At 41.4% G+C, this 15,402-nt stretch overlaps 1 protein-coding gene across 2 annotated transcripts in view; it reads right to left on the bottom strand.

The window, feature by feature from the left end:
* AOAH (acyloxyacyl hydrolase) overlaps positions 1-15,402 on the bottom strand; it is a 228,126-nt gene that overhangs the window by 199,149 nt on the left and 13,575 nt on the right. The window contains exon 2 of one of the 2 annotated variants that reach the window (XM_063115108.1): positions 5,816-5,911. The exons of the other annotated variant lie outside the window; for it this stretch is intronic. Coding sequence (XP_062971178.1) covers positions 5,816-5,911 — 96 coding nt within the window. The remainder of the gene's footprint in view (positions 1-5,815; positions 5,912-15,402) is intronic. 2 annotated transcript variants of the gene reach the window in all.

Below are 15,402 nucleotides of genomic sequence, written 5' to 3' on the forward strand. Positions count from 1 at the left end.
AGATTTTTGCGTAGGTGACCTGAGACAGTGAAGTTCTGGCAAGACTCTCAGAGCATATGACTCTGCAGACCTCTAGCGAGAGTGATTCCATTAATCATTTTTCCATTAATGATTCTGAGATTCTCCCAAAGTGTTTACCAATGAGAGCCAGATGCAAAAGCAGTGGGTGGATCTGAAGTTTGGAAATGTTTTGCACAATTTTAAAAAACTGCTTTCCCAGGCACAGAAAAAGGCAATGGGACTTACCGAGTGATTAGTCTCAAGAACTGCTGCTTATATTCTGTCTCTGCTAAGGTTATGATTTTTGTACTTGTTTAGCTTTGGATGTGAAAGGAATACTTAAAAATAATTTTAAAAATAATAATTGTATGTTTACGTGCAGATTTTACCTCATTCTGTCCCCCATTCTCCTGCTTATCAGACAGAAGACAAGACCGGGTTCCAGTAGGCACCGTGGGTCAGGCCTGTTATGTTTTCTAGAAGGAGAAATCCTTAGCTAGGAGACAGTCTACTTTGTCACCATGTACAATTGATGTCATCCTTCTGTGCAGTCTTCCATACCCTGGCCTTTATGTCTGTCACATGCAGCCACCCTTTAATCTGAACCGAGTGCCTTACTTCCACCTGGAGGTAAAACATTAATTGATAAAATGAAAATAACCCAAAGCGGCTGTCTTTATGCTTTGAAATTGCTCCAGTTGCCAAGGCAACCCACCACTGAAAACTGAAACATCTACCTGCTTCCTTTGGTGAAGTGCCAGCTTCCACTCCACCAGAGTCTGATTTTCTCATTTTAGCTCAGCACACTCTGGCATTCCTGCTCTGAGTCAGAAGGGGCCAAGATGCTACCTTGAACACCAGCAATCTTGTTTTAGGTTGTTTTACATTTTGCTAGTATGTCAAGAAGAGGGGATGATCTAGGAAATAGGATATTCATCTTTGGACAACACAACTTTGCCTAAAAAGTAAAATAAAGTCAAACCCATTGTACAAGTGATTATATCTGTCAGTGTGGTCTATTCCACAGAAATGGCAACTGATTAAAACAAGTCTTAAAGATAATTGTGACTATTCATTTTCTTCCTTTCATAAGATGGTAATAATATTTTTCTTCTTTAACTCAAATATGTGAAAATATAAAGTAAGAGTTATAACAGATTGTGAATGTCCAACCATGGGGGGGGTAGATAAATAAAACAAAGGGTATTTATAGGGTAAAATATTATAATGTAATTAAGAGGTTTGACCTAGTTCTACGTGTCATAAATGTACAGATCTTAAAAACATAATTGAGTGAAAAAAGGAAGTTGTGGAGCAGTGCACGCACTAGGCCACCAGTGTGAAATTAAAGCCTCCACAAGGGAGGGTTACGGAAAAATGATGGCAGAGACAGCAGAGTTTTGGTATCTCTTTGAATATCTACCAGAAAAGAAGAAAAGTACCTGGACAGCAAAACTGAAAATGTGTAGGTAACAGTTACAGCAAAGCTAGGTATCTCCACGAACCCCAACGTGCAAGGTGAGGACACGCCAGTCAGAGCCATGAGATTAGCGAGTTATCAGTGTCTGAACTGGAGAGAGTAGAGGTGAGCAATGGATTTCTGAGAACAGGAGAGTCTGAAATTGCTGACAGGTATTGATTAGAAAGTGCAGGGGGCCAATTAGAGAACAGTGGCAGACACTGGGAGGGGCGTTGTCCTCTGCAGTGGCGGTTAGTTCAAGAGGCTTGATGTCACAAGGGCTAGAGTGGTCTGGCACCTACAACTCTAGAAAGTGACCCACCCGAACTCCCGTCTGGAACGGGGCTCACACGGAGGAGAGACTGGTAGGTTTGGAATCAAAGTTGAGCTAGATAGAAATAAGGTATAGAGAAAGTCCAGATAAATTGGGAGGAGGAACAGGCTCAGAAAATCGCAGAAAGTGAGCTGTCACATATATATTTACATATGTATATATATATTTCAACACGACACAAAAACAACAGAAGGAGCTCTGTGCATTTAGAAAACTACCCTGAACCACCTCTCCTTTTAAGAGTTCTGAAAACTAATTTCACATAAAAGTGAGCAACAGAAATGTATCTAGGTCAACTCCCATACAAAGTTATTATAAGAAAAAAAATAGAATAAGAAACAGAATGACATCCTTACAGAGAGTAAAAGCATGCCAGAAACACATGCCGAAAAAAAAAAGGGACTAAAGCATAACAAAAACATAACATATTTCAAAATGAGCTAAGAGGCATTAATAAAATGATATAAGACATGAAAGAAAGGCAGGAATCAGAATTAGAAGAACCCAGATATGGAATAAAAGAACCCAGGAAGGGATGAAAAAATTATCAAAGAAATGAGGTCTAAACTAGAATGAATGCAAAAATAAGTTAAAAAAAAAAAAAGATGATGTCTTTAGAGAAATAGAAGGTGAAAAGAAAAAATAATTTTAAGATTAAAAAACAAAGAGATAAAAAATGCACCCGTGACAGGCAACAAGGTTTCAGAATATGGATAATACAAATACCAGAAGAAAAGAAAAAAAAAATCAAGGAAACTAAGCCAATATTAAAACTTTCCTCCAATCGGAAGATATATATTTAACATCACATACTGAGAAATCACACTGCATGCCTGAGAACATCTGTACTCAGCAACCAACGCCAAGACATACTCCAGTGAGATGACGACAGCAAAAAAGGAAAAAAGTCTTTTGAACTTCTAGGCAAAAACCAGCTAGTAACATATGGAAAAAGAAAATTAGATCATCATTAGGCTTTTAAATAAGATATTTAAAATGCTCAGGGGATGATGCTGTATGCCAAGAATTTTTACATCCAGAAAAATACCAACTTTTAAGTATAAAGGGCAGAGTCAGGTTATAGTCCACCTGCAAGAGCTCAGGGAGTACTGCTCCCATGAGCCCTCCTGAGGAATGGGCTTTAGACCATAACTGGTCAGAGAGACGTCCTCATAAGCGCTGGTGCTGAACATTGGTCACACAGTTGCTGATGGAACCAAGCTGAGTGGGGTGAAAGGGAATGGGTATTACATGTAATGGCTGTGTGCTCAGATAATATAGTACAATGACTAAAAGGGGTGGAGAAATGGGAAAAGCATATGCAAAAACCAATGCTAACTGCTCTCAGTAATTATAAAATATATTGATAATGATAATATTAGAATGGATATTCTGACACTGTTATATGTGTCATGAGGGATAGGTCAATGAGTGTGGGATAATTTAATTCTATCAGTCCCTTTGTCTTTGGCAATTAGGACTTTGTGTGGAAAGAAGAAAATACAGATATGATAAAGAAGAGATTAAGAAAAACATTGTGCAGTTATGATTTTGAATTTGAAGTGTCAGTATGAACCCAGATATTTTATCTTAAAAATTATGTATGTAAATATATATACATATATTTTCTATCACTGTCCACTAAAGAGGCCTAGAAGGAGTGACCAACCAGTAGCAAAGAGCATTTCTGAGCATCCAGAATGAATGGATGTTGTTGTCATGAAATACGATTTCCCACTAAAAGAAACGAGGTCTTCTAAGATAAAAGACTGATTTCAATCCGGGGCCTAGAAATGTCCAAGACAGGGCTGGAATACCTTGTCATACCAGTTAGCGAGGAAGCTGTCGAAGGTTACTGAAGCTCATGGCAGAAGGACTCAGGAGTTAACTGGAAGAGGCTGCCTCTGGTCAACAATGGGACCATGTGAGCTTCAGAAAGATAACAATTGCAACTGACTGAAGCCCATAAGGTACGCTTAAATTCATGAGTTTATGATGATATTTTAAAGAAGACGAATTGATTGCTTTGAAATGATAATAGGAAAACAATGCATTATCTTGAAAACTAAGTAAAGAAAAAAAATCAAGTCATTTATCCTGTTTTTCCTCTATCAACAATACCACTAGGTACTGTGGAAAAAATATCTCTAAAACATGATGATGATGTGAGAAAGCGTTTAATACATAATAATGAATAAATGAAATGAAAAATGGAATGAATGGATAAATGAAAAATAATGAATAAATGAAAAATAAATAATAGATTATCACAATTTTGTAACCCCCATAAATTAATTGATTTTGTTATTGAGCGTCAACAGCTGTTAACATAACAAAAAGAAAAAAGAGAAGGTTACTTATGGTGGCCTTCTGATGAAAGAAAACAACAGTACTCATAATCCTGCCAAAGAAATCAAACTGGATCAAGCCTCTGGATCCAGCTGCCAGTTTTCAGGAAATACAGAGTACAGAGAAGCATATTTAATTACGCCGCAGGAATGCAATCAGCACAGTCCAGACTGCGGGAAACTCTCCAGGTCAAATTCCACAGCTAAACTACAAAGAAAAGAAAAAGATGGAAAGAAAACTTGTACATTAAAATAGACTTAAGAGACACATCAAAAATTTTAAAAGTGGGTAAGACTATGGTGTCTAGGGATGCCCAGTTGAGTAATAAAACTATAAAGAACGTGAGAAAATGATTACCATAAAATTCAGGACTTTGTTCTTTGTGGTGGGTGGGGGGGTTTATGATGGGATGGGGCACATGGATGAGATTTTGGGAGGCTTTCTGTCTGTTCTTTTTTGTCCTAGGCTATGTTTACAAGGGTGTTCACCTTTCAATAACTGACAAGGATAGTCATCTGCTTTGCATGGTATTCTATATTTGTCCTGTGTTTACCAGGAAAAGGTTAAATAATCACTGACAGAGAAATACTACACATTGTTCATGGATTCCTACAAGTGAATGTGTAAGTATAAAATCTGACAGTTCCTTCTAGGGAGGTTGGGGTGGGGAATGGAATTGGGGAAGCCAAAGGTGTTTGAAGTTGATCTGCCATGTTTAATTTCACAAAAGAAAGATTTGATCCAAATACAGTATATCAAAATCATAGCAATGGTCAACTTGGGATGCTGTAAATATATGTTTGTTTATCATCCCCTCCTATGCTTTACTTTTGAATTCTAAAAAATTTAGCCAGTGAATGCATATTGTGACCACGTGCAATAAATTCTCTGCAAACGCTTGGGTACTATTGGCACAGTGTGTTGTATGAATCAAAGACACAATGCCATTAGTCCAGCTACCTTACTTAGCAGAAAAAATAATGTCGCCATGCCTGACGCGTTAACTCCTGTTAAGTGAATAAAAATTTGACTCTCAAAGAAGTTTATTAATTTGACTGTTCACATTAACAGTATTCAATAAGGGAAATAGATTAACATTTTCTTTCTCCTGAGAACAAAATATACAACTTGTTTGAACCACCAATCAGTTCCTTCTTTTGCAGGACGGATAAGGAACTTTATTGAGATTCAGTTGAAATCAGTGGAATGTTCCAGATTATTTTCCCAGTTGTGGGTTTTGAGATCAGTTGTCTTCCCACCTAAAGCTCTGTGTAGGGCCACGTGTGCATCTGGGTATGTGTATATCAGTCAAGTTAACACAAAATTATTGAAAATTTTTCATTATTTTGACTTCTTAATACTTCAGGTGATGATCAAAAGATGGGCAAGTCATTGTTAAAGTGACACATATAGTGACAATTGGCCATTCGACATTTTATTTCCTAAGTGTCCACAGCAATTTCATTCTGCTGTGGTGGAAGATGAATGGCAGGGAGAAACTGCCTATAGTGTTTTGTTTTGTTTTAATTTCTATAAGCCCCATAAGAATATCAACCCCCAGAAATAACACAATTGGATTCTCCCCCACAGCATGGGCAGAGTATAGACTCGCTCATGATGACTCACGAGTGAAGAGACCGGCAGACCCACAGTGTGGCCCTTCCCGTATTTACCAGGCAAGTAGCTGCACAGTCTCTCCATTGAAGCCTGGACCGTAGAGTTGTGAACTTGAGCCAGCTGTTCAATCACAGATACCACCAGCACACACCCTGCCGGGGAGCAGAAGAACATGTCAGCAGGGTCACAGGCCAGCGGTCAAAGCAAAGAAAGCGTGTGCGTGCGTGCGTGCATGCGTGTGTGTGTGTGCGTGTGTGTGTGTGTGTGTGCGTGTGTGTGTGTGTGTGTGTGTCCATCCTCAAGAACACCAGCCTGTCCAAAACGGAGAACTTTTGTTTGCTGTTTGTCTTTTGAAACCTACTGTGTGCATAAATGCACTGTGAATTGTAGTGAAGACTGTCAGTATGGGGTTCAGAAAGTTTGTGGTTGTCAGTCCAGTTTTGCCACTTGTGAGCTATGTGAATTCGGGGCAGTAATTTAATCTTGCTTAATTTCCATTTCTTTTTGGTCAGGTGAGAGGGAGAGATAATGTTTAAATGAGACAGTGCAAAGAAGACAGCCAGCAGAGCAGATGCTCCACAGACACCAGCTTCTCTCCTCCCACCCCCAGCCCCCTTCCGCAGTGGATGGCTCTATAATGAACAGGGTCATTCCCATCTTACACATTCTCCTGTGTAGGGAGAGACCCAGGGTCACATTTTTAATTTTGGAAAAGGGGTGGAAATTGCCTGGCATCTGAAGTTAGAAGACCTGGGATTGAGGCATGACCTTGTGATCGTGTTCTCACCATCCAGCCTTTCTGAGCCTCGGGTTCCTCCTTGTGAAGCAGGTAATAACATGTTTCCTGTGAGGTTGCTGGGAAGACTAAATGAGATAACAGTGCAACGAGTGTGCCTTTGAAATCATACCACATCGGAAAATCTTCTCATAGCTACAAAGCACACTGATTAAAAGCATGTACCAATATGAAAAGTGTATGGAGGGAACCTTGGATTAAATTAGAAATATATTCCTTTCCCTACTTTGATGCATGATAAGTGTGAATGGCCAAAGCTGCTAGGCTAACATTACTAGATGGTTCTATCACCTCCTTTGATCTACTGACCTACTGGGGAAGCTCAAACCTCCTTGTTCCAAAGGAAAGGGGCGATTTTTCTTCCATACACAAGTGGTTAGTCAAAGATCAATGAGTATGTGAGAAAAATTTGCTAGATCTCAATAAGAGAAGAGGAACAGACCCTTACTAGCAGAGATTCATTTCTAAGGAGGCAAAGGAAGGCTTACATCCAACATGCAAAGTTCGAGGGCACCCGGGCCCAGCAGTAGGCTCACTCCTGTCCATCTGCTCAGGGACCTTGGGACCCAAATTCTTATACATAGTGTCATTAAAACCAAATTCCCACCAAGTTTCCTTGAGGGAAGATGGCCGATAACAGATATGAACAATACAATTGGGCATTTCTAGACAAAAAGAAATAAAATCTTCTATAAAATAAGAGATTGCGCACAAAGGAATAAGCGACTTCCACCTTTCTAGACGCGGCAACGTCTGATGATTCTTTGGCCTCGATTGTTCTGCCTTCTCTCTCTGTGCAAAGAGGGGCTCATCAGTTCCAAGATCACGTAATCTTGACAAGCACAGCCTTCCTGGGCTCTGAAAGCTCCTCCTTGCTGGTGCATTTACCACCATCAACTATCTCAACTATCAAGGCTGATTGGCTGTGTTTTTAACCTAATGCATGACACTTGAAGATTTTCTTACACTGCAATAAACTTAGTAGCTGATACTTATCAGCACTTTATGGTCTAAAAAACATGTTCATGTATTTGCTTTATTTTAAAAATAAATTTTCAAAAATATAAGCACAATGCAATCTCATTTCAGGACATTTAAAAAATACGGAATAGTATAAGAAAAGATAATAAACACCATTCACCTCACCCAGAGATAGCCAATTTCACTTTTATTTTAAATATATCAAATACAAGTATATTTAATATATATGAATATTTTCGACATTTAGAATATACTTTTACACTCTAATTTTTGTCTCTGGTAACCTATTAAGTTAGGTGGAGCTAAATTAGTCCTAACAACTGCAACCGAAAAACAGGGATAAGGAATTATGTTGCGGTGTGACAAGAGGGTCAGTGTGGCAGAGTTGAAAAGGGAGAGGCTTTAAAAAACAGAACAAAATGAAGAAAACATGGGCTTAAACACTGAGCCAGACACAAACAACGTGACTTTGAACAAGTTACTTTCCCTTCTGGAACTTCATTTTTAAGAGTTTATAGAGTTAGACCATAAGTTCCTTGGGGGCGGGAATGGAGTTTAACCACCTCTAACTCTGAGTGCCTGGAACAGAGAGTGGAGACAGAGACGTTTCCTAACTCGACGTGAGCCGACTTCAGAACCACCCGAGTAACATTCCAGTCATCACTTGCTGGCGTTCTCACTAGGAAAGGGCTAACGGATGCAGCTGCTTCCCAGCTCAGTCATGTCACCCACGGTGCTTCTTCGCTGTTCCAGTCTTCACTTCTGGTGTGAAACAACCCGTGCCCTCTCTTGAGCCAAACGGCAGATTCTGTAGCAAAAGGTCATGATGTGCAGCTCACAATCAAAGAAGAACACAGTGGGGAATTTGTTGTGTCTTAGTCTATTCCAGCTGCTATCATGAAATACCCTAGGCTGGGTAATTTATAAATAATAGAAATTTATTTCTCACAGTTCTGGAGCCTGGGAAGTCCCAGATGAAGGTGCCAGTGGATCTGGTATCTGGTGAAGGCTCCCTCTCTGCTTCATCCGTGGTGCCTCTTGCTGGATCCTCAGGTGGCAGAAGAGATGAAAAGGCCAGGCAGCTCTCTGAAGCCTCTTATGTAAGAGCTGCCTTGGGTCGAATATCCCCCCAAAGCTTAATTCTCACTGTAACTGTCAAGGGCAGGAAATCCTATTGTGGTAATTGAAAGGTGGGGCCTTGAAGAGGTGATTAGATTGTAGGACCATGACACAGTGAATAGATTAATAATGGTGGTCAGGGGTGTTCTTCTGAGGGCTTTAAAAACAGAGTGAATGAGGAGGTTGGTCTCTCTGCACTCTCGGCTCTGCCATTTTTGCAATGTGACACCCTGCTGTCACAGAAGTCACCACCAAAGAAAGTCTGCACCGGATGTGTTCCCTGGACTTTGGACTTCCAACTTCTGAAACTGTCAGCAATAAGTACTGTTTTTTGAATAAATCACACAGTGCAGGTGTTTTTTTTTTATAAGCAACAAAAATGGACTAAGACAAGGGCATTAATCGCATTCATGAGGGCACTTTCGAAAAGGCCCCGCCTTCAGTGTCACCACAGTGGGGATTAAGTTTCAACATAAAGTTTAGAGGGGCACAAACATTCAAACTGTAGCAGACCGAGAACTTGCATGGCAATCACTTCCTACAGCGTCTTATCCATGAGCTGCAGCGCTTGCCACCCTGAGTGGACTTGAAGCACGGCAGGGGGTGGAGATTTGGAGGTAGAATTAGGTGGCCTGGTGCGGACACCGAGCAGAGGAGAGTCCGCTGCCAACTATGCCTGAGACCTAGCCTGTGGCTGTTATGATTTACACACCTTCTTAAAAATTGTGGAAAACCGATACCAAAACCAGGTAAAGATATAACCAAAAAAGAAAACTATAGGCTGATATCTTTGATGAATATAGATGCAAAAATCCTCACCAAAATACTAGCAAGCAGAATACAGCAACATATATGTAAAATTATTCACCACGATCAAGTGGGATTCATCCCAGGGATGCAAGGTTTGTTCAACATACACAAATCAATAAATGTGATACACCATATTAATAAAGTCAAACACAAGGACCATATGATCATATCTATAGATGCTGAAAAAGCATTTGATAATATTCAGCACTCATTCTTGACAAAGACCCTCTATAAGTTAGGTATAGAGGGAAAGTATCTCAACATAATTAAAGCCATATATGCCAAACCCACTGCCAATATCATCCTGAATGGGGGAAAGCTGAAAGCTTTCCCTTTAAGAAGAGGAACTAGACAAGGATGCCCACTCTCACCACTCCTATTCAACATAGTGTTGGAAGTACTAGCCAGAGCAATCAGAGAAGAGAAGGAAATAAAGGGCATCCAGATTGGAAAAGATGAAGTCAAACTGTCCCTGTTTGCTGATGACATGATCCTATATATCGAACAGCCTAAAACCTCTACAAAAAAACTGTTGGAATTGATAAATGATTTCAGCACAGTAGCAGGATACAAAATCAACACACGAAAATCAGTAGCATTTCTTTTCTCCAATAGTGAACATGCAGAATGAGAAATCAAGAAAGCCTGCCCATTTACGATAGCCACCAAAAAAATAAAATACTTAGGAATTGAGTTAACCAAGGATGTGAAAAATCTCTATAATGAGAACTACAAACCACTGCTGAGAGAAATTAGAGAGGATACAAGAAGATGGAAAGATATCCCATGCTCTTGGATTGGAAGAATCAACATAGTGAAAATGTCCATACTACCCAAAGTGATATATAAATTCAATGCAATCCCCATCAAAATTCCAAAGACATTTTTCTCAGAAATGGAAAGAACTATCCAGACATTTATATAGAACAATAAAAGACCACGCATAGCCAAAGCAATGCTGAGCAAAAAAAATAAAGCTGGAGGCATAACACTACCTGACTTTAAGCTATACTACAAAGCTATAATAACCAAAACAGTATGGTACTGGCATGAAAACAGACACACTGATCAATGGAATAGAATAGAGAATCCAGAAATCAACCCACACACTTACTGCCGTCTGATCTTTGACAAAGGCACCAAGGCTATTCACTGGGGAAGGGACTGCCTCTTCAGCAAATGGTGCTGGGATAACTGGATATCCATATGCAGGAGAACGAAACTAGATCCATACCTCTCACCATACACTAAAATCAACTCAAAATGGATTATGGATTTAAATATACACCCTGAAACAATAAAACTTCTTAAAGAAAACATAGGAGAAACACTTCAGGAAATAGGACTGGACACAGACTTCATGAATACGACCCCAAAAGCATGGGCAACGAAAGGAAAAATAAACAAATGGGATTATATCAAACTAAAAAGCTTCTGCACAGCAAAAGAAACAATTAACAGAGTTAAAAGACAACCAACAGAGTGGGAGAAAATATTTGCAAAATATACATCTGAAAAAGGATTAATATCCAGAATATATAAGTAACTCAAACAACTTTACAAGAAAAAAACAAGCAACCCAATTAAAAAATGGGCAAAAGAGCTAAGTAGGCATTTCTCTAAGGAAGATATACAAATGGCCAACAGACATATGAAAAAATGCTCAACATCACTCAGCATCCAGGAAATGCAAATCAAAATCACACTGAGATACCATCTAACTCCAGTTAGGATGGCTAAAATCCAAAAGACTGTGAATGATGAATGCTGGCGAGGTTGTGGAGAAAAAGGAACTCTCATACATTGTTGGTGGGACTGCAAAATGGTGCAGCCTCTATGGAAAATGGTATGGAGGTTCCTCAAACAATTGCAGATAGATCTACCATACGACCCAGCTATCCCACTGCTGGGGAATATACCCAGAGGAATGGAAATCATCAAGTCGAAGGTATACCTGTTCCCCAATGTTCATCGCAACACTCTTTACAATAGCCAAGAGTTGGAACCAGCCCAAATGTCCATCATCAAATGAGTGGATACAGAAAATGTGGTACATCTACACAATGGAATACTACTCAGCTATAAAAACGAATGGAATACTGCCATTTGCAACAACATGGATGGACCTTGAGAGAATTATATTAAGTGAAACAAGTCAGGCACAGAAAGAGAAATACCACATGTTCTCACTTATTGGTAGGAGCTAAAAATTAATATATAAATTTACACACACACACACACACACACACACACACACACACACACACACACAAAACCGGGGGGGGGGGCGGGGGCGGAGGAAGATATAACAACCACAATTACCTGAAGTTGATACGACAAGCAAACAGAAAGGACATTGTTGCGGGGGAGGGAGGAGAGGGAGGAGGGAGGTTTTGGTAAGGGGCAACAATAATCAACCACAATGTATATTGACAAAAGTTAAAAAAAAAAAAAATTGTGGGAAACCATGATTGCTCCGTGCCTGGTTTGATGCAGTTTTCAATTATCCGAAACATTTTCAACATGCACTTTTAAAGGAAAGTAGCAAAGGACAAATAGCCCAGGTGATTTAAGTGACTGGGGTGGAACAGGAGTAGGAACATTCTGGAACTGAACAGTTCTGCACACATTGGGAGGGCAGGATAAATATTTGTCATAAATAAGGTCAGGGAACATCTTGGGGTGATATAGACTTCATGACATTTTCTTGCTGAGATAAAGTGATGCAGATGCACACAAAGACTATCGTGGGTTGTTGTGCTGCCTCGGTTTACCTTAAGTGGCCAGTCTTTGTAGCGCTGGATATTTGGAGGGACCAGAATCAGCACATGTAACTTCATTCAGAGGAGAACCCCACACTCTGTGGCGAGCTCACTTTGTTTCCACCACCCCCTCGAAGGGCACTGGCTGTCTGTGTGCTATTTTCTACCCTCTGCTCCTTTGTCAACGATCTCCTGTGATCATTCAAGATGCTCCTCAAACTCCATAATTCTAGTGAAAGCTCACCTCTTGCTCCAATCAGAAGTCACAGCACCGTCCTCTCCACTGGCCCAGGACTATGTACTCCCAGCCTTGGCCTGGTGTTAGGTGCTGGTCTGACTTTCTCTCCTCTCCAGACGTCACCTGCCTGAGGGCACTGTCAATGACTTGATCTTCCACCCCTGGGCTCAGTACACACCCACTGGATGAGTGAAAGAAACAGTCATGGGAGACACCCTCTATGCCTGTGGAGAGCAGAACTGCCTCTTCATGGAGACAGGTGTGAAAAAGCCCTGGAAGGACAGATGCATAGTTGGAGAAACTCTGCCAGGCACTCTCGTTTTTCCCTCATGGAGGCAAAAGCCACATATAAATTTCCCAAATATCAGAAATGTCTTCCAAGGAAGAGGAAGCATGCATTCAACCAAGAGTTACTGAGCACCTGTTCTTGGCAAGAAGCCGTGCTAGGCTTTGATGGGCCCCCAGACGAAAAGGGGCCCACAATGTACGCGCACTTCCCAAGTTCACATGAACTGGATGGTAAGTTCCAGTCAAATACTAGGTGAGATGTGACTTTGAAGAGACTCTATGGCAGAGCGGGTGGGAGAAAAGGCATTCCCAAGAGAGAAATAAGACTTGGCGGCCTGAAAGGGCATGGTTTATTTCTCCATATTTTTTCACAATTTAATTAGCAGCAAATTTTCTTTCTTATCAGTACCTAAAATGATATATGTGTATATATTTCTTACAATCAATGGCATAATAGACTTGATGAGATTCAGGAACTGGAAACACAACATGGTTCAGTGCAGCAGGAATACGCGGTGAGCAAGAGCATAAGGGCCCAGCCCTTGTCAGAGTTTGTTCTTGAGAAGTGCCCACTCCCACACTGTTCCCCTTCCCTGAAAATTCACCTCCAGCACATTTTTGCATTTGTTAATTCATGGCTTAGAAGGATCAAGGCAAAGAGAAGTAGGCTGCTCGAGACCAACCTCCTTCTTTGTACTTTCTTCTGAGTTTGACTCAGAGAAATCCCCTCCAGGACTCTTAGGACTCTTGGGGCTCCTTTGCACTGCTAGCTAAAACTGGAAAATCATTAGGCAGATAAAAAAGAACCGGAAAAAAAAAAAAAGCCGGCTGTCTCTGAAGACTGGTGAATCTTACCATCCCCATCACTTTGCCTAGTGAACAGTTGTGAGGATCGAAAGGACCCTGCAGGAAATCAGATAACAGGGATGGCAGCGGTGAACCCCAGGCTGGGCTCAGCGGGGATCTGGAGTCCTGTTCCCTTGTCTGTCTCCACTTGTCTCCAGTGGGCTCAACTCCCTTCCAGTTGGATGGCTAATTTAGAGTCTGCAATGAGGTGTGTTCTGAATCCTCTAATAGCAAGGATGGAAAAGTGGACTATTCTATAATTTCTAATAAGAGGTATTACTGCCTTATCAGGGTAACAAATACTTTCCCTGGGGGAGACGCATGGGCAGGGTAATCCCTCCCGCTCAAGCTATTCTCTGGCTGCTAATAAGGGCCTGGCTCTGCTAAAGTGAGTTTGTCCATACTGCTGTTCATTCAGGAAGTTAGGAGGGCGAGCAAGAGCTATGCACTTTGTTCAGTGGTCGTCATCCGAAAGCTCACCTGGCATCTGAAAGAATGACCATAATAGAAACAGTGCATAGGAAAGGAAGCAAATGGACCCGAACAAAAGCTCCTGTCCCAGAGATTCGCTTCTGACCACATACCTCGGGTAGACTCTAGACCATGCCATGGAATCCTTTTGAAATGGAACAGAACTCTTGAAACTCTAATTATAATCATGTCTGTGCTGGCTGGAAATGCTGCCAACTGCAGAGAGCAGTCTATTAAGTTTCCCATTTGTCTGAGCCCACACTTCACTGAAAAGCCTCGAAAGCACCTGGCAGTTGTCAGAGCTGGAGTCAGCGGGACCACCTTCCTTTCTGCTTTGAGAAGGGGCATAACTAATTCATCGTATTGCTAGGGTGTGCACTACAGATTTCAAAATGTTTCTGCATATGTTATTATCTCATTCCAACTTCACAACAACACATAGATGTAGGAGTTATTACTCTCGTTTTCCAGACGAGCACACAGAGGCTGAGAGTGGTTAACTGCCTTGCCAAGTATGTAGCCAATAAGCAGGAGAGACGGGGCTTGAATGCAATATTTGGTGAAAAGAAAAGGAAACAAGGGAGAAAGGTATGAAAATAATCACCTAAAATCTGTCCTCCTGCCAGCCTTGTTTCCCTGAGACACCAGTTACTAAGCCAGGGAAGGCAGCACAGAGCCAGGTGTGAGTCACATGGCACCTTTCCTTCTGCTTCCTCCCCTCAGAGTCTGAACGTGCATAGGGAGAGGTGGGCAGGAGAAGGGACGGGAGGGTAGGGAGGGAAGGGAAGCCTCCCTGAGATGCTCTGCTATGGTAGAGGGGAGAAAAACTGGGGTCAGGTAGACCTGGGCTCAAATCCTGCTTCTGTTCCTTACAAGCTGGTGTATTTGGCAGGAGTTACTCTCTCTGAACCTAGATTTTGGCATCCAAAGAATGGAATAATAATGACCCTGGTGTGGTACAGTAAAAATGACAAGTTTTTCGCACTTCTTCCCATGACAGGGTGATGTCTATTTCCCAGTCCTTTGATTTGGCCTTGTGTCTTGCTTTGACCAGCAGAATGTGGGGGAAGTGACAGGGTGTCAGGTTGGAACCCTCAAGAGGCTTTGGAGCTTCCACCTCTGCCCCCTTCACCACTGCAGCCATGAGCCTGAGCTAGCTCACTGGAGAGGCCCCAGGAAGGAAACCGAGGTGTCCCAGCCAACAGCCTGCCAACAGTCAGGCCATTGTAGAACAACCAGCCCTTGTCATTCCACCATCTACCAGCTAGGTGCAGCTGCAGGAGCAGGCTCAGGGGAGAATGGCATAAGAATGATCAGCACGACCACCACAGA

Source organism: Cynocephalus volans, chromosome 11 (assembly GCF_027409185.1).
Source record: "Cynocephalus volans isolate mCynVol1 chromosome 11, mCynVol1.pri, whole genome shotgun sequence".
Lineage (NCBI taxonomy): Eukaryota > Metazoa > Chordata > Mammalia > Dermoptera > Cynocephalidae > Cynocephalus > Cynocephalus volans.